At 45.1% G+C, this 26532-nt stretch overlaps 1 protein-coding gene across 1 annotated transcript in view; it reads right to left on the reverse strand.

Annotated features, from left to right (window-relative positions):
* Window positions 1-968: 968 nt before the first annotated feature.
* The window catches only part of LOC138303700 (solute carrier family 25 member 36-A-like), a 39968-nt gene continuing 14404 nt past the window's right edge, over window positions 969-26532 (reverse strand). The window contains exons 2-7 of the mRNA XM_069243030.1: window positions 15415-15594; window positions 11932-12009; window positions 11062-11162; window positions 8423-8489; window positions 2164-2465; window positions 969-2016 (exon numbers count right to left, since the gene is read on the reverse strand). Of these exons, the coding sequence (XP_069099131.1) occupies window positions 1820-2016; window positions 2164-2465; window positions 8423-8489; window positions 11062-11162; window positions 11932-12009; window positions 15415-15594 (925 nt within the window). The 3' untranslated portion in view covers window positions 969-1819. The remainder of the gene's footprint in view (window positions 2017-2163; window positions 2466-8422; window positions 8490-11061; window positions 11163-11931; window positions 12010-15414; window positions 15595-26532) is intronic.

Below are 26532 nucleotides of genomic sequence, written 5' to 3' on the forward strand. Positions count from 1 at the left end.
AGAGGCCTCACAATTTTCCTCCCGGTGGTCTGGAGAAAGGCAGAGTTGCAAAACAGATGCTGGGCTGTATATGGGTACTTCCCGTGGCACCGAGGGCAAAATCGGAATGGAGTCCAATCCATGAGACTCTCCACGCGGTCAGCCCGACTAGGCCCGAGTTGGGCACGCGTGCCCCAAAGGGCGAACAAAGTTGTTTCCCGACAGTACTGCTGTTTCGATGGAAGATTATTAACCCTCTCAATACAATACCGTTGAAAGGAAAGTTTTTTCAAGTTTTCCGAATCGAAAACTCAGAGCAAGAAGAAAACACGTCCGAACCCGACGGCGGAAAGAAAACAATGGAGTCAATGCCCATGTGCAATGGAACCGAAGAGGAGGAGTCACTCGATCTCGTGACTCGAAAAGACTTCTTTGAAGAAAAACAACTTGTAACACTCCGAGCCCAACACCAGATGTCGGAATCCATATGCACAGCATGTGTATCTGCAGCTACATTTTGCATCGCACATATATATAGTCATTCACTGGAAAAATATTGTATATGTATCTCAGAGGCTACCTGGTAAGTGGCAAGCAACTAGTAGAACATATTTGAGAAACTCTCTTCCAGCATGTACAACTACAGCAAGTGTGTCATCCTGAGAGGACTCCTGCTGCAGGAAGACACACAAACCAGGGATTTTTGACAGGAGTGTAGATCGCCTGCCTTGGAAGGACAGTACATTTATTTTTCTTGAGGATAAACACATTTTACTGCACCCTTGGGTGAGGGGTTTACCACTGTTTAAATGATACTACCTAGCAGCTATAGTAAAAGGGAATAAATGACAAGGAGTGGTCATCTTGAGAATTCAAGCCCTTCCCATTCATAGCTGTTTCACCCTTACAGTCGAACAGATATGGAAACAAGATTGCATTATTAACATGGTAGTCTTTCTGCATTTAAATCATGGGATTTTCAAAAAAACTGAAGCAAAACATTTTTTAATAAAAAAAAGTTTCAACAATGGATATTTTTTAAATTAACTCACAACCAGAGTTACATACAATTTGGTCACAGACAGGAAACCCCAGACCAAAGTAAAAGTATATTCAATTCAACACCAGAAAGCTTAGTTGGCCACCATGTTTAACATTCTTTCTTCTAAATGCATAGCCTGACTTTGAGGCTACAGTATGGCCTCAAATTTCACTGGTGCTACCCTGTGCCTGGCCTGTCACAGCAGGTGAGGAAGCTGTTGGAACATTCTGTAAGCTGCCCGTAAGGATAAGAGGCCTAAAGGAATGAAGGATGAACGCTTGCGAAGCTCGCCTCTTTGGCTGGAGAACATGGCCTCCTCACCGCTGAGTAGGCAGAGGTATCCTTTCTGGTTCCGATACTGAAATGTGCCTTCTGAAGCTCGAAGAGACCTCAATCATGCAGAAGGATAGCACCGTTCCCATCTTCACTTACCCTGAGCATCTGCTTAGACAATGAGGCAGCCTCATCGAGGCATTACTAGTAAACAGATCTAAAGAGCAGAAAACTCACATGTTGCCTCTCATCTCGGAGGAAAAATGCCTACAGGTGCTGTGGCAAAGTTTGCCACAAGCATGCTCTCTGCAGATGTTTCTGCCACCGAGGCTCTCTGAGGAACACATGCCTAGGAGTCTTTGGAGTCAACTATTTTGCATGATCCTGAAGGACAGTAGCAAAGGCAGCGCTCCGTCTCTTGTAGCCCGGAGCATACTGCCTTCAAAGTCGAAGTGCCTTCAGACACAAGAGAACACTGTCCCGGCTCTTGCAGCGTTGTGGTTCATTCAGTCCTGGGAGGATAGGTCAGACTTTGGAAGCAGCGTGAACGATGAGTTCATATGTGGCCATCATGATGGCTGTGTTGGGGATCTGTCGGATCATCTGAGCCTGGAGCCCGCGATAGAAACTGCGGGGGCCCTCTTCGTGGTAAATCAGCCGTGTCGTCTGCACAAAAGTCTTGTAGGGGGAGTGTTCCTGACGCAGCCGGGTCCGTATCACCTCTGAAAGAGAGCACCAATTTGTCAATATGGAGAACTGTTGAGCAACCTCTCAAAAATTAAGGTTAACCTTTGCAAATCTACATCACAAAGTATTATTCTTAGCAAATGGGGGGGGGGAATCCAAAAACAAAGTAAGGCTGAGCTCACCGTGTGGATAGGCTATGAGGCTTGCGCTGATTTTCGACAGTCCCGCTGCTACCATCAGCCATACGAAGTCGAGCTGCTGCTGTTGCAGCGGCGTACCCGTTCCACCCTGCAGCGGATGCTGGAAACCTTGCCCACGTGCCATAAGCCGCTGCTTCAGATCCTCATAGATCACAAAATGGATAATAGTCTCCGAGATGCCCACGTAGGAGGCGCTCATGCCCCGGTAGAATCCCCGCAAGCCCTCCGCTTTATAAATGTACCTCACGCAGCCTGCCGTGCTCGTCTGGCGCCGCCCCTGGAGGCTGCAAGAGAGGGGGAAGAATAAGGCGGGAAATGTCCCTGAAGCAAAAGGATATTTATGCGATGAGAGACCCTTATCAAAGAGGACGCCAAGGAAGGAACTCTTAATGGGGAGGTCAAGGACTGATCACGGTACGGGGAATGAACATCTTAGTATTACAAGGACGGAATCCTTTTCTTTCCCTCAACTGCCCAACCAGCTACACCCACCCACAAGTTTCAAGTTTATTTAAAAGTGCATAGTTAATCAAAACCATTACACCGTGGAGAGTAAAAGGATTTAAAACACAAATACACTCTTTACTGTGTACCCATAAAAATCATTTAAGATTTATGCACTACATAAAAACTAGGAGTGCAGCAAAAGCATATATTACAACAAAACATTCTCCTAGTAACTTGCAACGAATGACAGCCAAGGTAACTAGTTTTAAAGTGCACCAGTATTTAAAATATAATCCTTGAATATTTTTATTTCCACGGATTCACGCCCCTAATTTTTTTTAATAAGATGTAACCCTAAACTCCCACAAAAATACCAATAAAATGCAAGGTAGAATATTGACTTACAAAGGCTTTATACTCAACACTTTACACCCTCCCTCAATGCCCACACAAGACCTCACCAAAGTCACAAAAGGGTACAACCTACGCAACATAAACTGCAAGCCTATCTGTACGCTGTCACACTAGAGCTTGGTACAAAGCTTCAAGGGAATCTCTGGTCACGTCCAAATTTCTTTTTTTCCTTGCACTACATTAGCTAATTAATGTTTTTCCTCCAGCACATAGGATGCTCGAAGCCATTTTGTAACCGCCAGGTTTGCGGAGTCAATATTCCAAGCTCATACCCAACCACCACGTACAACACTCCCCTGACAGCCACGTTGTCTTGTGCAAGATATGCTATCAAATAACTAAGCTTTAATAGATAAACTATACAGATAATAAATCAGAAACTTTAATTTGTATCTGTCCACCCTGACATGCTGTATTACAAACCGTGCATAAATGCACACCCTTGCTTTTATCAGAGATAGTTTATAAATTAGTCATGCAATAGTTTAGGGTGCCAACCACTTCAGACAGGAAGTTAGCAGTCGTTAATTGCACTTAATCACTTTTGAATCCTGTCTCACTTCGTAAGCACCACGTGCTTGGGGCTCTTCAATAGAATATTAATTAAAAGGCTTGACATACAATACCTGAGTAATTTATTTTCATACTTACATCATCCTATGATCTCGAACATCCATTATAATTCAAAGCCCCACCCTGACATGCCCTATAGCCAAATTCTCTTAAGCAACTGGAACTCTATGTTGCTCGTCGCAACGCGGAGTCCGCTCAGGTTGGCGGCTCTGGTTGTTCTTTTGGTATCATCATTGAAATAAGAGGGTGAATCCTTGCCCAGGTTCCATTTCGGATAGTGGGGGCAGTCGCTTGGCCACTGTGACCTCTACACGTCATTAAAGGGAAGATCACTTGGGATCTGTCCAGCTCTCTTCAGATACTTTTCACTCTTGGAAACAAGTGTCCATGGCACCTACATCTGCATTTATGGCACTAGCACTTCTGACTCTACTAGGGAGCCTAACCCTTGTCTCCCCCACCTCTAAAAGTGGCAGGCCAAGCCCAAAGTCAAGTAATTTGTTTATGACTACATTACAGGCAAAAACCTAAAGCCACCATTCAAAGTGTGCCGGAGATCCTGATTAGCTTCCGCTCTAGGGAGTATTAAAATGTATGAAGAATTATTGAACCACAGGGCTGTTTTCACACCACACTTTGTAACAATAAGGCCCGGCAAAATGTGTCCGGGGTAAAAGGTTGGAAAAGGGTAACTGAGGGACATGCTGAGCCTCATTCGGAGCTCATTACCAATCCGGGCCTAATTTGTCTTTTGGAAATAGAGAACCCTGCAGTACTGAGGGATCCCAGGGGCAAACTTCACTGCCTGTAAATCTACCCGACATATAATAAGGTGCTATATTGTCCAAAAAAATAAAAGTGAAATTGAAGTCAGTCATACAGACAGCCCTGCTTATAAAGTTGCAACCTAGAACTTGTCACCTACTTATCTCAGAGAATATTGTCTGCTCCTGTCTAACATTACTGAAGCTTGTATGCTACTGAGGGTGTTTTTGGGGATGGGAGAGTAGCTCGCAAAACCTTTAGATACCCCCCAATGCCAGTTCCACAAGCAGAAAACGCTTTTGCCCCTCCTCTCATTTTTTGTTCATCACAGGTTTTCACAAATGAGAAATGCACGTTCCTTCAGTGTTAGCCCCTTTGGGTCTCACCAAGTCACCACTGAACCTTTGCACAGAAGGATTTCAACGAGTATGAGCAGATTCAATAAATGATGCAAACAGATGCATCCAACATCCCATGGGGAACCAGTGCTTACAAAGCCCTCTTTACATTCCAATTTTGAATCTGCCTAGTGGCTAAACTAAAAGAAAGCAAATACTTTACAAAGAACATAGCCACACAACAGCTATAGCAGCCTAATAACCGTACAATCTCAGAACCAGGACGTATAGGGCCTTATTACAACCTTAATGGCGGGGTTTCCTCCGTCACGAATGTGACGGCTATCCCGTCTGCCGTATAACCATCTCCATAGAATATAATGGGCTCATAATACGACGGACGGCATATCCGCCACATTTGTGATGGCGGAAACCCCTCTGTGAAAGTCGTAAGAATCCCATAGTCTTTAAGGCAGCAAAAAGTATGAACTTTTGGCATGGTTTTATAATACGACAAGTTTCACTGGGGTGGTGGACAGCAGCATGCACGTGTCCTCAGAAGGTCTGCCCTGGTGGCGCCTTTGGTCAGTCGAACAGACATTGGCACAGCCTATTTCACTGAAATAACTCCCTTCTACACCAACTGCAAACTGGTCTCCTCACTTCAAGAGCACCATTAAGGCGCTACTATTTTCACTAGCCTCTCAGTAAGAAATGTTACTTTAAACAAAGAGAATGGGGACTAGATTCAAAGCCACTAATTTGCCACTCTTGATGGAGGAAGCAAGTGGGACAACACAGGATTTTGCTGATCAAACAGAAATATAAAAGTCTGCCACAAATTAGAGCGCGTGCGCGGAAAAAACAAAAAACATTGAGGATGTGTTAATACTCCAATGGAAAACAGGTTATATTTATTTGGTAACTATATAAACATGAGAAATTTCAGAAATAAACTCTGCATATACTTGGGCACATGTGATCTCATTTTAATGTCTTTCGTGTCCTCGTCGTGATCTGCCTCGTGGTGTTTCCTTAGGACAGAACGCGCAGTTCTGGAGGGAGGCCATATTATGAAGTTATTTATGTTTAAATGGCTAATTTCTTAAGGAGAGAGAATCCAATACTGTTTGCTTTTGTGTCATGTTCTAATTGTTTTTGTAACGCACAGTTGCTTTGCTGTATGGGATCTTTCTCGCATTTCATGTTGTTTTTATTCTTGTTCCTGAAATACACGGGATACTTCTAAATTCTTGTTCAACAACAGAAGTCCCCAGCGACACAACCGCTGAATGAAAAAGAACATATGAGATGGAAGTCCGACCTAAAAAGGGGGGACTATACTATATATTGTTAGGTGGGTCACGAGATGGCTGTAGAAAGTGAACTGCTCATGGGAGTGGACATTTGTGCCACATGTGTCCGCACAGAAGAGTTATTTTGGTGATGTCACAAGAGCTTCTGCGTAGAACTGCACAAGACATGATGAACTTTTGGGAGACGCCTGCAGACACCAGATTATAATCCCTTAGAATTATAACCGGGTTCAGAGTCTGGACATTGAAGAGTAAGAACTAATTAATGTAGGTTGAACTAGTTCTGAAACGGTGGACCATGTTTATTTCAGCAGTGTGTCCTGCAAAAACGCACTCCATATTAGGGGCACGAAAAGCCCGAGATGTGAGACTTGCACGAGAAGAGGTTTATAACTCTATGCTGACCAGCTAGAACCAGCAAAGTTCTTAAAAGCTGCACCGATTAGCTGAGACTCATAGTATCCATCTTCATGAGTGAGGTATTCCAACGACAACACTGTTGACATCACAGATGCAGATTCAGAAATTGTGGCGTGTCCTGGTAAAAGACCTAGGGCCAGATGTAGCAAAGGGTTTTACCCATTTTGTGTCTATGGGAAAATGTGTTCGTACATATGGCCCCTAGAACCAAGGGAGGTGTCTGAAAGATACTGCCTTTCTGTTTATGTTTTGTAAAACGTTACACTTAGGAAACTGATATCTACTGAGGTGTAGGGCTGTTTACTACACAACCTACATTACTGTAAGGGATTTCTTGACTGTTTGGTAGTTAAGTGGATGAGAGGACCTTTTTATTTCAAATTATGCTCATGCACCAAATGCTGTAGGTTCAAATTCATTGGTTAAATTGCCTCTTGACTTTTGAAATGATGGACCTGGTATAAATAAATAGGTCTTATGATGCGTTATTTCCAAAGACAATAATGTTAAAAGAATTCAATCTATCAGAGTTTTTCAGATTAAATTTAGTTGTACCCTTATGGGAATTCCAATCTGGTGGTCGCTTCGCTTTATACTACTGCTGCTAGCAGATCAGATGAGGTTAGTCTGCATTACATTATATTCTGTCCCCACGGACAAGTTATGTATGAAAATTTAGAGAAAGCACTTTGCTGAGAAAAACTGCCTGACGGGCTTCCTTGCGCAAGCAGGACAAGACGGGGAACAATATCAACGCGCACATAAAGGAGAAAACTGGGACTACTTTCAAAGGATAAATAAGTTAACGCAACCTTGAATTTAGACACGCCAGGGAGAGGCTAGCAATGATCAGCTCTCCGGGAAAAGACCTCTTTGAATACAGAATAGATTCCAAAAGAGATATGGCGCGTGGTCAGTTTTCTCGAACAATCTCACGTCGTAGTGCCCTAGATGGGAGACAACTATCTTCTGACTAACTTTGACACTTCTTTGCATATTCTGAAATTCACTCCAAAATCGGACATGCCTTTCCAATTTCCATGAACAGGAGTTGGCTGAACTGCCTACATTTGATAACTGTGGCCTTCATTCCCTGATGGGTGCAAAGTGTTGCCGTGATCGTGCATGTGCAATACTTATCAGCATAGTGGGGTGCAAAAATCAACGGGTGCACAATTACTGCATTATTCCGAATTTCAGACCTCGGCGTGGGAATAATATGTTAATTATGCATGCTTTTGTAAGCTCCAAGGTGTGCAAACCCAAACGTTTACATTAGACGCCTTCAGAATTTATGTCAAAATTTACAGGTCAAAAAGTGTGCAAACAAATGCCTACAAGACACAATTATGGCCAGACTCAGAATCCTGATGCAGTCACAAACACCATCAGTAACTGATTAGCACCCAACAAAAATTGAGAGGACAAAAGATTGAGATGAATAAGATCCCAAGAAATTGTCTTTACATCTTCGGGGAAAAACTTCCTGTGATACTTTTAATAATTCACTTTAATTATTGCGGCTCTAACTTTAGAAGTATTACTAGTTTCAGCGAAAGCGTCCCATACTTCCCCTTCTCAAAACACCAGCAGTCACAAAAACCTTTCCGAGACCTGAAGACCTGGCCTGCCAGAGAAGTGCCTCGGGGAAGCAGGTCTACGCCCCAGTTTCTCTGTGGAGCCATCAACCAGCAGCACTAGTCTGCCCCCCCCTTACCTCCAACCAGCAGCACTAGTCTGCCCCCCCCTTACCTCCAACCAGCAGAACCAGTCTTCCCCCCCTTACCTCCAACCAGCAGCACTAGTCTGCCCCCCCCCTTACCTCCAACCAGCAGCACTAGTCTGCCCCCCCCCTTACCTCCAACCAGCAGCACTAGTCTGCCCCCCCCTTACCTCCAACCAGCAGCACTAGTCTGCCCCCCCCCCCCCTTACCTCCAACCAGCAGCACTAGTCTGCCCCCACCTTACCTTTCCTCCAGTTGCATCCTGGTCTTCACCATCCAGATGGGGTTGGTCAACGTGATGGACGTGAACCCTGGGGGAGGGAGAGGAGACGGTTAAACAACTGAAGGTCCACAGGAGACACCTGAAGAGGCGCTACCCTGCACCTAGAGTGCAATTCACATATACCAAACAAGTCTGCAGCTTAGGGTTTTAAAAAAAATTAAGATAATGATTTTAATGTGGCTTTGATGTGTTTTCTGTAAATTATTTAGTTTAAACATTTTTAACGTTTTTTTCCTCGTTTTTGCCTAATTTTTTGTTCAATTGAGTTCATCTTCCAAAAAAAAAAAAAAAAAAAAAAAAGCACTACACACGAGGAAAAAGGAATATAGTGGGACCCGCCACCCAAGTTGTGAATATAAAACATTCTCCCCTGCACTCCGAATATTCCCACATAATTTACAATGGGCTCTTTTTATACCAGGGCAATGGCCACATAGGATACAGAACTCTTTCTCCTTTTGATGATACATCTATTTTTTAAATTACAATTCTTGTGAACTTTCTCGACAGTGTGATGATTAAATAAAAAAAAAAACTAGCTGGAGAAACTTCTACCAGAAGACATTTCCTACTAGAGAAAGTTCGGTGAGGCTGCTGTACTACCAACCCGGAGCAAAGTTCAAAGTAGCCAGTTTCACCTAACTTCGGAAGCAAAGATAAAAAAATAAATAAAAAAAACTCTGCCCTCCAATAGTTTACATTTGGGCATTGTTTTGCTTTTTGTAAGCTGCTGATTTGTATTTCCCTAGAAGAACATGATGTTAAAGTGAAGAAATGACCACAATGCATTGCACCATGGGAAACAGGCATCACATTAAGCACTGCCATTCTGCCTGCTATCTTGTGTTTCAGTATACTTAAAGAAAAATGTCAGTTTGGGGGGGCTACACTTTCATAAGCAGCGGTAAGAAGCAACCCAAGCTGCTATCCCACTGTATACCACTAGTTGTATTTACGATCACTTTTATTTGTTTGCTTTCTGTTGGAAGGCTTTCTTTGTTTCAGCCTATTCATCTTGTATTTGTCCCTCACCTGGAGCGTAGAGTGATTGGATGGGTCCTATGCCCCCTCTGCTCTCTTTTAGGAAACTTATTTTTTTCTATTTGTTTAAGCAATCCATCAGAGTGCATGTTTTTCCAGCTGTCTCCCTTGTGCGCTTGTCTCCTGCCTTCGAACTGCTCTCTTGCCCATTTGCTTCTCACCACCCAGCCACATTTGTGTTGCTCTCTCATTGCTCTGTTACCCGTTTTATTTCTTGTGTTGCTTCTCCAGCCGTCTGCCTTGTTGCTTAGCAGCCTACACCCTACTGCTTAACTCTCACTAGCTGTGTTGATTAAAACCTGCTTGTTTCTTTAACACCCCACCCCCGTCCAGCTTCTGAACCCACTCACAAGTTTATTATTTTTTTTAAAAAATTACTTTTGCACTATATGTAGAAGAATGCTTTTGTGCTGAGATCAGCAAATTAAAAAAAAAAAAAGCCTGTGAACTTCTGTCGCCGCACGCATGCAAGTTCAATGCATGCACACGCCTCCATAATGACATGGGGTCCTCTTCATTTTTTTTTTTTTTTTTGCCATGCTCCGCAGCAGCATGGCTAAAAAACATTTGGCGAACTCAATATTTTTTTTGTTAAAGTTAAGACCAACTGGCTTTGCCAATGTTTGTTCAGTGATGTGGGGCCAAGGGAACGTCCTCAACAGCACAGCAGGGGACTAGGCGATTTCCCGTCTGCTGCATCACTGTGCATCCTGCTGACAGCGTGTTTGTATGTGGTGCGGAGCGTCCCCAACAGAACCACACAGCTCAACCTTATATAAGTGGGTTTCCAGTAACCTATCTTGCTATCAGTGTTTTAACTCTATTCGAATTATAAAACCCGGCGGGACGTTTTTGGCTTATCTATTTTAATTGATAACGCTTTTATGTACATTGCTGACTGCAATGATTTGTATTAATTCTGCAATAAAGGAATATTTCATTTCTCCAGCTCGAGGTGGCGTATCCCATCTCCTGCAACACATTATAGGTCATCAGGCCCCTGCCAGCTGCTCGTTCACATTTAGGTCCCAGAATGATTAGTTGGCGATTGCTGTGGTGAAAACATGTGTAAGGCTGGCTACCCATAGACCTGTGGATCACCTGCTTTTAAGGAAGCGCCACCCAGAGTGCTTTTGGCCACTGAATGGTCCACAGCACAAAGTCCCAGAATCACACCCTATTTTACCTTCTGCAGTGTAACTTCTGAGACTATTTTTCCCCAACTGTGGACCATGCTTGTCAGAAGAAACAAATATAAACAAAATCACACACACAAACTCAAAGTCAGAATGTCATTTGTCTTTTTTCCGCTTGAAATGTGTCAGAGAATTGTGACAAGTTGGTGCCCAAGTGTAAAAGTTTGACCAAGTGACAAGTTTTATAAGAAAAAGATAAAATGACTGATTGAATCATGGATTTTAAATTGTGGAACATTCAACGCTCTGTGAAGCTTCCGATTTCATTCAGTGAGCTATCTTACTGGAACCGGAAGCTCTAGCCCGCAGATACTCGAACAACCCAGCAGCAGGTGCAAGCGCCTCCTAGGCTGTCCGACTCACCTGCGATGGAGGCGGAGAGGATGTGCACGGTCTTAGACTCTGGTGCAAGCCGGCTGTTGCAGAACTCCTTGGCAGTCGAATAGGCCCAGAAATAGATGGCTCTGGGGGGGGAAATGACAACAGCGGTTAGAGGACAGTGCCTATGTGAGACTGTTCCACTCCTCCCATTCCCAGCCTACTCAACTACTGAGGGCGGAGGTACCTGGGGTCACCTCTGTGATGTGGTACCCTCTGAGGTACTACCAGCTGCTCTGGGTACCACCGAGAAAGCAAACATGGCTGCCTCCACAGTATCTGTCCACACTTAAGTGCTGCACTGTAGATCCGCCCTGAGAGATGAGCTGCCCTTATGTATGCGGAGTGGTGTACACGTATCTTCTCAGGAGTGTGTAAATCTACAGTACAGGTGTGCATGTGTTGTCTCCTCTCAGTGGTGTGATATTCCCTTACAGGTGGGACTGCAGTGATGGTGTTCCTCTGGTGTGGGTCCATCACCAACATGTGGGGGCAGATGGGTGCAAACAGGAGCTCAGAGCCCAATCTCCCACCAGGAACCTATTAAGGTGACCTGATTTCCCAGGAGCACCCCGATATGGGGATATTCTCCAAACTGCCCTCTTCAGCCAGTTTCAATCATCATGTCGAACAGTTGCAGTCCTGCAACATACAAATTCAAGTGTAGTGTGGATATTGGTTCTGGGCCCAGTTATTTCTGCCTTGAGATCATTGCTTGTGCAGATCAGGTTTACAAAACAAATTAAACCAGCATGGCCTTCACCTCATCATAAGCAGGTAAAAGAACTCAGCATCCCACGCTCTGGGTGTACTGCATGCAACGCACATGTGCACGGAGGACAGGTGTGCACTTACCTGGACGGTGCCACTCCAACCAAATTAGGCCCCAGACCCTTGAAGAGGGAGCGGGCACCCTCTTTCTGCAAGATAGATCTGTAGGGAAGAGAAAATACAGGTAAGGGAGACAAATTACTTTTCAAGATTTTCCGGCAGTAGACATCTGTATATTTTCAAACTGTTTTTTTTTCTTCTTTCTTTAAGGATCCTTAAGTGGTAAAGACGTTTATTCTAGAATACTTCACTGAATCCCATGAAATGTGAGTTGTCTACCTCAGGTGCCCTATCCCAGACTGTACCTTAACATACAGCTGATGCCGCTCCAGTTCCCCTGATGCGAGTGTCTGCACCCAGCCTTTCTGGCCCTGACATCTGACTCTCACCCCCGTTAGTCCATTGGGTGTGAGTGACCGTGCAATGCCTGCTCTGCCAGACGCCTGCTTCACTGCTGCTGACCTCCAGCAGGCCAATAGCAAGTGAGTGCCAAAGCCGAAGAGTTGGCAGTCTCCAGGGTCGCGGTTATCAGTAATACAGCCGCTGAAGTGGCACCGTGGTACACGTGTGCCCGCGGGTGAATAGGTCTCGGGTTCTGGATATAAAACACACGCTTCCGTCTTTCACAACATGAATTTGGGGGTAGGGACAAGTGAGCGTGAACTCTGCCCCCTGGCCGAGCTCTTTGGGCAGATGGTGCAGTGCAAAGGACGGCCGGGTGCGCACGGGGCACTGTGGACTGAGCTAGGGATACGCAGATGGTGTGGCTGGGGAAGTCGGGGTCCTCTTGCTAGCAGGTGAGGTTCGTCGGACGTCAGCAAGGCCGGTTCAGGTTTGGGTGGCCACTGGCCATAAAGAGACGCCAGAGTCTGGTGCCCGTCAGTGGCAGCAAGGTGGCGCGGGCACACAGCAGGCATTCGGCCCGGGCTAAAGCAACCCGCAGGTGCAGAAGAGCGCAGGGCCCGGTGAATGTCAGGAATGGATGGGCTATAGTGGGGGGCGCTCCAGTTAGAGAAGGAGGACGGTGAGGAGGGCCCCCGGGGGAGTGTGAGGCGGAATCTCTTCCGGGGGAAAGAGTTATGGGGGTAAAAGACGACAGGAGTGGATTGGAGACGCGATAAAGTGCTTAATAAACAGGAGATGGCGAGGGGTCTCGGGGAGCTGGTTTTTGGGGTGCGGTTGGGGTGGTGACAGGTGTCAGGCAGCAACCAAGAGGACGGAGGAGCTGATGCCTACTCCTAAAAGAAGTTGGTAAAACTTTTTTTTTTTTTTTTTAAATACCTCATCCCGTTTTCCATTAAAGGACAACAGTATGGCTTAAAATAAAAATAAAAAACACAACAACATTGCTTTATCTAAAAGAAATCACAGACATGGTGGTCTGCTGACCCCATAAGACCACAATTTCAGTGGTTGAAGTGAATCGCAATGGGTCACAACGTCAGACCTAGCTCATTAATATTCCTAAGGTTGGTTATGTTACCATTCATTAGATTTTAGTATTCTATGAACCCACTTAGTTTGTATCCAAGTCAATTCGAGAAATACCAATTCATTCATTAAATGTAAACGCACAAATTGCGACCGTGTCTAGAGGGTGTACATTTTCTGTAAACGTTTCTGAAATTCAGCAGTGGTGTGACTGCAACCTCCACTCTCAACACTAGTAAAGGTGGCATTAAAAGGAGGTGGGCCTAAGAGCCCGCGGTCATCCTGTGCATCTCACGGCACGTGCCCTCCCGGGGTGGTTATTCACTGGCAGGTCACGAGGGCCTCCGCCTCTCTCCCTTTGGCTGGAATCCGGGCCAGCTGGTTGGGGCAGTTCACTCCCGGGCCCGAGGGCTGGCAACTATGGGAAATAGGCCTATATCTGTCAGTAGAAAAAATGTAAACCATTTCGGAATTTTCAAGCAGATTGAAAAAAGGCCCCATCCCTAATAAGCACGGTGGGTCAAGGTGTGAACTGCGTGAACTGAAACACCCCAACATATAAAAATTTCAGAGGCTCAACTGTACCACGTGACTGGGAGCCATCCCCTGAGCATTCACTGGAGACCCACAGGGTACCTACCCTAAGTAAAACCCGGGGAGGGACCGAGTGTGTTGTCTGCAGCTCCCTTAGACAGACCCGGGTTTTTTAGTCAGAAGCACACGTGTGTTCTAGGATTGAAAGTTTCATATGTCCCCATAGAGCTCCAGCCTACAATTCCCAGAATGCTCTGGTGGCGCTCAGGCTGAGCGCGCGTCATGACGCATGCGCAGTGGAGCCAGAGGGCGGTGCGCAGCCCCTGGCGCCCGACGACCTTTGGCACAGAAAACCAGAGAGGGAGCGGCCGGGAATGAATGACCCACGCCGGGCCCCAGGCCCCCTCCCGCCCGCAGGCAAGCGCTGCACGTCCCATCGGTGTCACAGGAGGGGTGGCCTTGCCACCTGAGCCTGCGAGTCCGTGGAGCCTACAAGGCAGCACCGCCCAGGCCTGGGCACGTGACCTCCCTGGCTCGGACTGCTGTCTGCCGGAGGCCTGTGTAAACTGAGAGATAGCTCTGCTGTATAATCGGAGTCTGTTAGGCAGGGCAGGTACTAAGTATCTGCACTACTTTCATCTTAAGGGGAGAGTACCTGCACTCCTCGGCGTTGCTGTAATACATTTAATGGGCCAGTGAAACCCAGAGTAAAGTTATCCGAGGGCTCTGCATGCTTGTTCTGTGCAATCTGGGGGTAGCTCTGCTGACCCCGTGGAGTGAAGCTGCAAGCGTACATTTTGTGTACCCCGAGACATGACTACTTTCTGCAGCCGGAGAGACAGCTGTGCTATCAGAGACACGCGCCTAAAATATCTGTAACATGAGAGACAGCACTGCTATCCCCAGCACTTACTACAGTACCTGGAGGGACAGCTGTGCTACCAGAGACATGCGGCTATAAATATCTGTAACATGAGAAACAGCACTGCTATCCCCAGCACTTACCACAGGAGCTGGAGGACCCCCGTGGTTCAGACCCCGGGGAGTGAAGCTGCAAGTGTAGGTGCTGTGTACCCTGAGGCATAACTCTACCTTCTGCAGCCTGAGAGACAGCTGTGCTACCTGAGACATGCGGCTATAAACATCTGTAAAATGAGAGAGAGCACTGCCATCTCGGCACTTACCTCAGGAGCTGGAGGACCCCAGTGGTGCAGACCCCGGGGAGTGAAGCTGCAAGTGTAGGTGCTGTGTACCCTGAGGCATAACTCTACCTTCTGCAGCCTGAGAGACAGCTGTGCTACCAGAGACATGCGGCTATAAACATCTGTAAAATGAGAGAGAGCACTGCCATCTCGGCACTTACCTCAGGAGCTGGAGGACCCCAGTGGTGCAGACCCCGGGGAGTGAAGCTGCAAGTGTAGGTGCTGTGTACCCTGAGGCATAACTCTACCTTCTGCAGCCTGAGAGACAGCTGTACTACCAGAGACATGCGGCTATAAACATCTGTAAAATGAGAGAGAGCACTGCCATCTCGGCACTTACCTCAGGAGCTGGAGGACCCCAGTGGTGCAGACCCGGGCTGGGGTGAAGTTCCCGCCAGTCACTGTTTGGAGGTGAAACTCGCGGAAGCAGAGAGGCCGGAAGCTGAGCTGCGAGGCCTGGAGCCTGGTCTTGACCACCTCAAGCGGGCAGGTGATGATCGCCCCCACAGTGCCCCCGCACCTGGGAAGAGATGGGGACATAGGATTATAGACTCGTCATCAAGCGGTCAGCTCTGCAAATGCACCTCACGCCTGACCCATTACACCCCTGCCCAAATTCACATCTCCAGGACCCAAACAAAGCTTCACCAGTGCACACCACTCCTTTGGCCCGGCTCCTCTGCGATGCCACGAAGCTGCTCACAGACTTACAAAATTCGTTCAAAGCACAGGAGGGGCACTTTAAAGGGTGACCGCATTTTGAGAAGCAAAAACCAGGTCGGGTCAGGCATGAAAGTAGGACTAAAGCTTTAAGTTCCACCTCTATATCTTGCCTAACACCCATTTTTTATTTTTGCACAAGCCTGTAAATGTGTGTGCACGTGTATATATATATGACCTAGTGGCAGTTGTCACGAGGTAGTTATAGTTAGGACCATGTTTCCATAGAAAAAGCCTTTTTTTTTTTTTGACTAGCCTATATCTTTGGCACCGTTTGATGAATCATCACCAAATCTATCTCCCCCCCCCCCCCCCCAAAAAAAAAGTGTGCCGCAATTCTTGTTGTGCATGGAAAGTTTCGGGCTGATCTGTCAAGTGGGGGCCGAGAAAAAGGGGAAAATCAAATAAGTTGCGTTGCCCATGTCAATTCCCATAGGAACTTTAGACACAACTACAGCCCAAACCACTGGACAGAATGACACCAAATTGGGCAGAAAACTAGCTTTCAGTACTCAGATTACGCTTTAGCTTATTTGCTGTAAATCCATTCTGTAGTTTTTGAGATATTAAAAGAAAAATAAAGTTGTATATCTAGGGACACAGATCCTCTGTGATGTATTCGTGAATAATGACAAGCCCGTGCAGGTAACTACACAGCACTGATTGGCTGCCAACACTTCAGACCAGAAAGTGCTGGCAGCCATCTGGGGACTCGGCTTCAGCAGAGTCTCACAATATTAAGTTAAAAAAAAAAAAAAAAAAAATACAAAATAAAAATTAAAAGGACAAGGGGCCAGGGTAGAGTCACCAGAGCTAAAAACCTTTTTTTAAACTTTTCGATTCGTGGCAGATCCAGCGAAAATTATAAAAAAAAAAAAATTAAAAAAAAACAACACAGGCTCCAGTGCTTGTTTTCTATAGATCCCTGGGTGGGCCAGGTTCCAGGGGCATTGATTTATATATGTGGGGGGGCGCCCCGCCCACCCGCAGCCCCGCCACCTCCCCGGCGGCTTTGCTCAAAATTAATGCGGGAAAGGAGGGGTGGCACTCGCGCCCTCCATGGGGAAAAATGCCTTTTTGATGTGAGGGAGGCCAGACGGCCCCCCAACAGTCCCAGGAACTACAACATCCACAGGGCATTGAAGACATTTGGTGCGGGGGGCAGGACATTAAAGAAATTTAGTGGGGGGCTGTGCGGCTCCACCTTCCAGGGGCTACTGTATGTTGGAGGTGGGCCAGGCAGCCCTCCTCACCCCCCCATGGGGCCACTGATGGCACTGGGGACCGTGCACAGAGTGTGATTGGGTTATTATAGAGGTTGCCCGCAGGGCCTGGCCAAAGGCTGTGCGCGGCGGTGGTTGGATTAACATATAGTAGTGAAAATTACTATGCTTTATAAAAACTATAGAAATTAACTGAAAAACCCAAAGGTTACAGTGGTGTTACATTTTGGCTCACATTTCAAACATACAAAACCATAGAAATATTTGTGTTATAGTTAGAGTTCTCAAGTAAATATAACTCGTACCTTAAGGTAATTATAACTTGCACCCTCGCCATGCACTGCTAATTACCCAACAAATTACAGCACTCATGACATCTTTGATAACATCACTGATAATATCAATGTAATAATTGCAGTAAAGATTTTTACAAAAAAATTGATTGGCGGAGGCAAGAGTTATACTTACCTTAGAGGACAAGTTATAGTTTTTGTTTGTTTCTTCAGTGAAAATCTATGGTTTTTTAAAATTCCATTTACCAAGTATAACGTCCCTGTAACCTTTGGTTTTTCAGTGAAAATATATATATAAAATTCACTTTAAAAAAACAAATGTTACAGGGATGTTATGGGTAATTATATATTATTTATTTATTTTGCGGCTTTACTTTACAGTGGAAGACTTTTGCGCCTTGCACCATGTGGACATTCCAATTAGCACTATTAGCGTGCAGCCCTGTGTATGAATAAAGAGGGTTCAGAGGCTTTATAGAAATATATTTTAATGACAAAGAACAGGACGTGACTGGAAGGGTGACGAGTTAAAATACCACTTTGTGGGAACATTGGCTTATGTTGAGTTAAATGCACAAACTATCAGCACTGAGTGACTTGTGATTTCACTTATGGAAGTGTTTAGAAACAGAAACTTCTACCGATTGAAATGCCATTTTATAATGAGTCCCACGTGCATGGAACATTAAAACCAAAAGTCCCAGAATGCCTGCATGCGTATAAAGAGCAGGTTAATTGGAACATGATGTGCATACAGATGGCAACCACCTGAGGAAGGGGATGTTGAAATGCACCTGAGGAAGGGGATGTTGAAATGCGTTGTGGTGTCTGGAGAGACATCATTGCAGAACCTGCTAAGGAATGTCACCTAAAAATTTAAATTTATTTTGAAAAGGAAGCCTTTGGGAGTGCAGCATTTTTGTTTGGCAAAATAACAGAGCTATGGTCTTAACCTCGTTCTGGCACCAGCAGTTAGAGTGCTCTGCTGTAAGGCCACATTGTTTGGAATATATGTATGTATTGCTAGGTTTGTAAATGTGCGCACCCATCACCCATACACACCCAATGTTTACATTATGTTTCTTACACACACAAACACCCTCCCCCCACGGACACCTGGTCGCCGTAGCACTTTATTCATAATACAAGGGGGGTGAAGACACTGTGGGGTCGTTTATGCTTAACGACTCAAGGTAGCCACAACTACCTGTATCTTAATATCTCATCCTTTTAGGTTTTTTGTTTTAAGAGAAATATGCTACATTGTGTACATTTTACCTTTTTTTGCTTATTAATGTTTGGTGTTTTTATTGCAATGGTTTTAAGTAACTAAGCAAATAAAGAATCTCGTACTGTGGGGGAAGGGAGAAGGTGTTTCTGTGCCTAATGAATTAAAGGCCACAGAGGAACCAAAAACTGCCCTGGCAAAAAATTCTCAATTCAGCCCAAAACCTTTGTCACCTTGCGCAAACGTCTTCCATCCATCCACGCTTTCTCACACCTTTTCTCCCTCTCTGCTCGCTTTCGCTCTACCATCCCTGGCCTATCTTTCTCTCACTCCTGAAGCCTCCCGGTGCCTGCTGCAACTAACCTGGGGATGCTGATGAAAGTGATAAGAGCGCCAGGAGTGGCCCTGGGCTTACAAAACCCACCACCAAGGGCTGCACGCCAATAGTGTTAATTGGAATCTCCCCATGGTGCAAGGCGCATGAGAAGAAGTCTTCCACTGCAAAGTACAGCCGCTAAATAAAATAAAAAAAAATATATATATATATATATATATATATATATATATATATATATATATATAATTACCTACAACATCCTTGTAACATTTGTTTTTTTAAGTGAATTTTATATATATTTTCACTGAAAAACCAAAGGTTAAAGGGACGTTATACTTGGGAAATGGAATAAAAAAAAAAAAACATAGATTTTCACTGAAGAAAAAAAAAAAAGTTACAGAGACGTTATAGTTAGGCTCACATTTAAAACATACAAACCCATAGAAATTCAGCTGTTGGAGTTATCTCAAGTAACTCCATCCACGCTTTCTCACACCTTCTTCTCCCTCTCTGCTCGCTTTCTCTCTACCATCCCTGGCCCAGCTTTCTCTCACTCCTGAAGCCTCCCGGTGCCTGCTGCAACTAACCTGGGGATGCTGGTCAAAGTCGTAAGAGCACCAGGACTTGCCCTGGGCTATCAAAACCCACTTCCAAGGGCTCCAGGCCATCGGGGGCATGCCCAGTGGAATAAAAGGCCTGTCCCATCTTGAGTGAACTAGTGATTTAAATAATGGCCTGGAGAACTGCCTAGTGGCCAACAGCCCAAGTTGGAACATTTACAAGAAATCATGTGGCTATACTAGACAACACACCATAATGGAGATTGAAACAAGAAGCACTTCTAGCTTGTCCATTCCCTTGCCTCAGCAGCACTACAGACTCTACCCAGTTTCCACTCTCCAGCTCTGTCTGAAACTCAACGCGCAGGCTGTTTGTTTAACCAGCACCACCACTGGAATTACAAAATGTCTCAGCACCTAGTGATGCATACAGGGCCATCTACACGCAGCACTAGCTGAGCCAGGAGACAAAATGAGTGCTGCATATGTATGGGATAGCTCCCAGACCCAGTGTTCAGGAATGACGGCGGTGGACTAAAAACAGCTGAAGCACAGCAAAAGGCAGGATTTGTTTCACTTCCCACAGTAAAAAGACAGAGGTGTGTGGAAATCTGGTTTAAAGTGAATTGTTGTATAATATGACTAAAGCCAGAACCAGTGTAGAGCTAAGGCCCACCATTCATTCCAGGGTTCATGCCTTTATCGAAAGTACCCAACCCATAGAAAACTCAATCCTGAGGTCCAATAGCAGCCAGGTGCTGCAGAGCTGACATGCGTCCCATGTTCACGCCACCAAAAGATTCAAGCTGCACTGTACTGATGAGCCCCTAGTAGGGTGAAACTGATCTGGGTTGCTTATGGTTCCTCCCAGATGGAGGCTCTCCAAGCACAGACTCTTCTCACGATGAGAAGGGTTGGTACTGATTTGCATAAGGCAGGCCTTTGTTAAGAGTGGCATGGAGGGTGACAAATAATGGGCTGGGATGAGCCCATAGCAAACGCCAGTGGCTGAGATTAATTCAAGCATTCCATCCATCACCTTGTTGCAGATCACACAAAAGCTAAAAGCTTCAGCAGTACACGCTAGGACTGAGATGGTAGCCCAAGGATAATCCGGACAGGCTGGTTCATGCCCACATACACCAGCAGGTAGAGCCTGGAACAAGCAGTTGTCAGAACAGCCCTTTTCAAGGGCATAAGCTTTAAGCCTGAATCAACCAAAATGATGAGACAAGACAGCGGCGAGTACAGGAGTATTAGACCTGAAGATCAGAGTTGGGAAAATAATCTGTGTACCCAAACATCAGGGATTCAAACATGCAGGTACCCTCTGGTACTCATCTTGCAGGTCTATAATGTTAACAGGAGCCATATGTGTACGAAGAGAATACCTGCACGTATGAGCAAAAGGCAGTACTTGTAATAAGAGTATATCCACACATCTCTGTACTAAACGGTACACTGGGCAGGGTCGGTATGGCTTATAGGGCAATCGGGCAGTGCCAGGCGGGTTGATCTGACAGATCAGTGTGTGGGTATTTTTTTGGCTGTTTGTGGGTCTGGTTTATGGTCTGGTGGAGTGGGTTTTACAGTTGATTTCCCTGATGTTATTACAAACATTGCTTGCAGCAAGCACAAATGCATGACGTCTTCCATACCTTGCAAAATACCTTTTCAGCGTCCCTTTACTTTCAAAACTACCCACATTTTCAAGGATAGCACATTTTTTTTAGCTATCTGATTCACAAATGTGGGTAACTATATTTTTGTGCCTGTGCTGTCCCAGCCTGTCCCTGCCACTGGTATCGGCGATGTCCTGCACTTCTAGAATGCCATTTGAAGCACTTCCCTGCAAAATGAGGAAGGCAGGAGAATAAGAGATCTGTGCATCATGTGGAAGGTATTAGAGTGATCCAAGGATGGGAAAGTCCTCCATCAGCAACCTCAAAGACATTTGATGGTGTTCAGCTGCAGGCACGGATGGCAGCTATTCTGATTGGTCATATCTGCTTGCCACAGGGCCAGTCAAGGTTTTTATAAGGTCTGCCTACTTTTGTATTACACCTGCATCTGACATGACACAAACAGATCAATCCTTCCGTCGAACACAGAAAGGATATTCAGGGAGCAATAGTCCCTACACCCGGCCGTGGCCACCTGGTTCAGTCACTGCAGAACAAGGACCATTTCTAAGCTACTAAATGTTGTAATAAATGTCTAGCGTTGCACTGCTGGTGACTTACTTTGGCTTACAAGCACAACACAGCAGCTGACATCATGTGCAACTATGTCTACCCTACAAAATCTAGACCTACAGACCAAACACTTTCACCCTACACAACCTGCAACTCTACATCCAGCACCTAGACCCCACACGATCACTTCTGCAAGCATGATCATGCAACATCACTTCACCGTCCTCTGCCACCACCACCTCCACCTGCACCACAGTCTGCACACACCAACTGCATCTTATTCCACCACCTTCCACCCAGGGTTCAGACCAAACCACATGTGGTCACCAGCTGCGCCCTATACTCCCACCACAAACGACTATCTACATAGCCACCTACAGCAGCCAGGGTTGAATTGGGATCCAAAGTAGGCCCGGGCACCCGAAACAACAGTGCCCCACAACTTGCAGATTGCAACTTTTCGCAAAAAAATATTCAGTGTTTTAAATAAATATGAAAAGAAGGATGGTGGGTTCTCTAAAACAGGCTAGGCCAAAAACAGTGAAACTGAATTATTTCCAAGAAGCATTGACTATGTAATTAAGGATGTGGTTTAAAACATGTGTCCTAAATTACTCTGTCCGACCAGAAGTTGGGTAGCTCGCTGCAAGTATTTTGTTATTGCATCCAGGCGGCGTTCCCAAGATAACCACTAGAAGACCAGCAGAAAACCATGCAAGACTATCAATCAGGGAAGCCATAATCGCTGAGCAGCACTAATTAACGCTCCTTTCAGCCCTTCTGATGCAGTATCAAAGTTCCAGCGGAAACAAATGCTCCCACAGTGCCTCAGAATAGCCATCGCATCCACCTAGGACTTGGCACTTGTAACTGCAGTTAACATTATTATAACAGTGCCAGCATGGTGGGCTGAACTGAACCTGTACGTTTTGTGACGATGAACATAATCATTCAGTGAGTATTAATCTACAGGGCTGCCACTCTAGCTGTAAGGGTCTCTCAAGCAAATATTGACACTTAACTTCTGTTTTCTTAACTTCACAGATAAAAAAATGCAAACTAAATGCAAACGTTGCCAGCACTCTTTGTACATGGATTAGTTCACCCTGGTGAACCATACCTGAATATCACTAAGGCCGCTTCTGCCCAGGCCTCCTGCCCCTGCTCAATCTGCATAAAGTAATGTGCCCGACGCCGCTCAAGTCAGCTTTTTATACCAATGGGCCAGCCCAGCAGGGGGGGGGAATGGGAATGACACCTTTGACCTAATTGGTGAAAAGGGGTAACAGAGGGCCATTTTCCTCCAGCTACAGACCTCTAGAAAGGCTGCTCCGGCCTCCACTGGGCCGATGGCGGCATCTGACCAGCATAGACCGATCCCAAAGCGGTCACTGCGCTGCCCAAAAAAGCACCGCTAAGCTACAACTTAGATACCGGCCCATTACCCGAGTGCCCATCTTACCAATCCGAGAAAAAAAACACACATTTAAACACTGAAGCTTGGTCTCTTTATAGCGACGTGCCTATCTGCCGGTGCTGTGTTAGGATTCAGACCAAAAACCCTTGAAATACTTATCAAAGAAGACACTGCACTCCCGGAGACTCGAATCTGTTCTTTTAATCACGATATGAAAGCTTCCAAACAGACACCACGACGCGTTTCGACTAACAAGTCTTCTTCCAGGTGGTTTGCGTCTGCTAAATTGGTGCTGGGCATTCTGGGATTTTGAGTCCACGTATGTCACACACCTGGGAACACTGTGGCAATCATATTTCCTCAGACAAGAAAAAACGTCACGGTTAGTATAATGAATAATGCTATTACTTCACGATGTTTCTGTATCCTAATGGAGGTACGTGTTTGCACAAAAATTTCAATTTCCTTCTCTCATTATTCACGCTTTTCCAAAATGTTTACTGCACACATTATTCCCTCCCAATAAATTTGATATGAAGAATAGCTAAACATGTATAACAGTGTTGCTCATTATTTGCGCTCCGATGTTAACAAATTGCCTTTCAGTTACCAGGAATGTCTCTGTTGATTAATTATGCTGTCCCTTCACAATGTTTCTAAGTCCTAATGGAGGTACATGCTTGCACAAAAATATATATATATATATATATATATATATATATATTCACTGAAGGAAAAGAAAAAAAAAAAAAAAAAGAAGAAGGTTGCAGGGACGTTATAGTTAGGATTAAAAAAACCTTAGAAAATCACTGAAAAACACAAAGGTTACATGGACGTTATAGTTAGGTTCTGAATTTACTCATACAAAACTGTAGAAATTCAGCAGTTATTAGGTACCTCCGCTAACTATAACTGGTGCTCCCGTAATGCACTGCTTATGACCTCACATAATACAATCACTGATGACATGGTCAGGGACATCACTGATGACATCTCATATGACCTTTTTTTTATTTTTACTTTTATTTTTGGAATCGTCTTCAGCAGAGTACCAAGATGGCTGGCAACACTTCAACAGCTTCTGTTGTTGAAGTGTTATCAGCCAATCAGATCTCAGCATGAGATCGTTAGGGGTCACAAATCCTTTGTGTCCCTAGATCTACAAATTTGTTTTCCCTTTAATTTCTGAAAAACTACTGAACGGAATTACAGCAAAACAAAAACAAAAAAGCACTCTTTCTGGACCAGGACCTACCTACCTTCCTGCCAAATTTGGTGTAAATCCGTATAGTAGTTTTTGCGCTATCGCTGTTCAAAATCCCTCTGGAAAAATGATTGGGGAAAACGTGTTTTGGGACTTCCCCCTTCCTCGGTCCCTCCTGGACGGATCATCCTGAAACTTTCCAAGCAGCAGCTAGCGGAACTGGCAATTTCTTTGGGAACGTTTTGTGAAGATTCACAAGCAGTCTCAAAGAAATAGACAAGTAAAAAAAATGCTTTTCGTATAGAAATGTGATCCTACCTATAACTAAGCTACCTAGGGCGACCGCAACTAGGTTATATATATATTACTGCATAAGCTGTAAACCAAGGGCATTCTTAGCCCTACACTACCACCTGCACACACACAATCTAAATACCACCCGAAGAACACTTATGCTACGTACCATCACTAACATCCACATACCACCTACACCAATGATATCTAGGACAAATACATCATGAAGCATGTACTAGGCATTAACTGCATTACACCCCACATACCAACAGCAGCACATTCACCTTCTTGTATACAAAGTGTAATGAAAAGAAGTGCTTTATTCTTACACTTTCTTAAAACCTACATCTCGATAGTTTCTTGAAAGCATACAGTTGCCATAAAAGTTTATTTGAAGTTGGAATTGCACTGTGTTGATACAGGGAAAAGGTTACAATGGTTGCCGGCGAAAGTGACTAAGTTCAGGAGTGATACGACATGGCTGCCATTCAAGTCCTTCTTCTAGTTCAGCAGCACCTGTCCCACTTTCTGCATTAGGGCTCTCTGTAGCATGATAGCTAATCTGACCTTCAACTAAAACCCACCAATGAGCCCAATTAACCTACATGTTTCCACCCCAAACCACAGCACATAACTATTTTTCCACATTCACGTTTGTTTATAATTTAGGCCAGGCAACAGAGAGCTTTAGCGGTTTGCAAACCTCATGCATTCACGAAAAATAATTAAAAGCAGTACAGAGGGGGAGGCTTTGGCTCAATCCTCTATTGATCGACTTCTTTACGGCCATTTGATTGGGCAGCGGTTTCTTTAGCCCACCTATGACGTTGTTACACTCCCCATAACTGAGCAAAAAAAGTTTGTAAGAGCAACCCCATATGAAATTAAGCAGTCAGTGTTTTTACCTGTGCAGCCTAGTGACAAATACAGTAAGGAGGAGTTTTACATTGTACACTTTGACAAATCCAGTAGAATGGGTTTCACACTATGAACTCGCTGGCCACCACCTCAGGAAGAAGCTGTGCATTATTTCACACAGAGATATTCGTACATAGATTTGTAGTTTAGCAGGGGTTCATGGAGGTCGGATTTCGATTATGTACATTTGCAATGCTATATTTGTTACTGTGTGTAATTTAAAAGTACCTTTTTTTTTTTAAAGCAAACTGTATTACGTGTTAGCGGGTGATTTGTGTAGTTCCGAGTTTGTACCCAGCACAGCATCCCTGAATTAGTCTCGGAGTGATCTGCTTCGCTACCCTGAGGGTAATGTGCTAAGGAGCAGCATTTTGTGCTCCTTTTGGGTCCAGTGTAGGGTGATACTGCAACATCCAAGTGATAAAACTGGAGCCCAGTAAACCCTGACTGCTCCAAGACACATGTGCAACGAGTTCCCACATGAACTGCGATGGAGAGAGGTCACTATAGCCGCTGTCTTAAAAGAAACCCGCCTAGCTGCTGCCCGTGTCCCCAAGCGTGCCCTTCTGCAGCATCACAAGCAGCAACAGCCGCGGTACCAGCCAATGAAAACACAGCACTAGTGTCCTGATGCATTTGCCGCCTCGGTAATGCCATTATAACATGGCATCGTGTGCTTCTCGTAGACTCTGCAACATTAACATGGCAGCATGTGCTTCTCGTAGACTCTGCAACATTAATATGGCATCGTGTGCTTCTCGTAGACTCTGCAACATTAATATGGCATCGTGTGCTTCTCGTAGACTCTGCAACATTAATATGGCATCGTGTGCTTCTCGTAGACTCTGCAACATTAATATGGCATCGTGTGCTTCTCGTAGACTCTGCAACATTAATATGGCATCGTGTGCTTCTCGTAGACTCTGCAACATTAATATGGCATCGTGTGCTTCTCGTAGACTCTGCAACATTAATATGGCATCGTGTGCTTTTCGTAGTTTCTGCATCTTTAAGATGGCATCGTGTGCTTCTCGTAGATTCTGCATCATTAAAATGGCATTGTGTGCTT

The sequence above is a fragment of the Pleurodeles waltl genome, chromosome 7 (genome assembly GCF_031143425.1).
Source record: "Pleurodeles waltl isolate 20211129_DDA chromosome 7, aPleWal1.hap1.20221129, whole genome shotgun sequence".
In the NCBI taxonomy this organism is placed as follows: Eukaryota; Metazoa; Chordata; class Amphibia; order Caudata; family Salamandridae; genus Pleurodeles; species Pleurodeles waltl.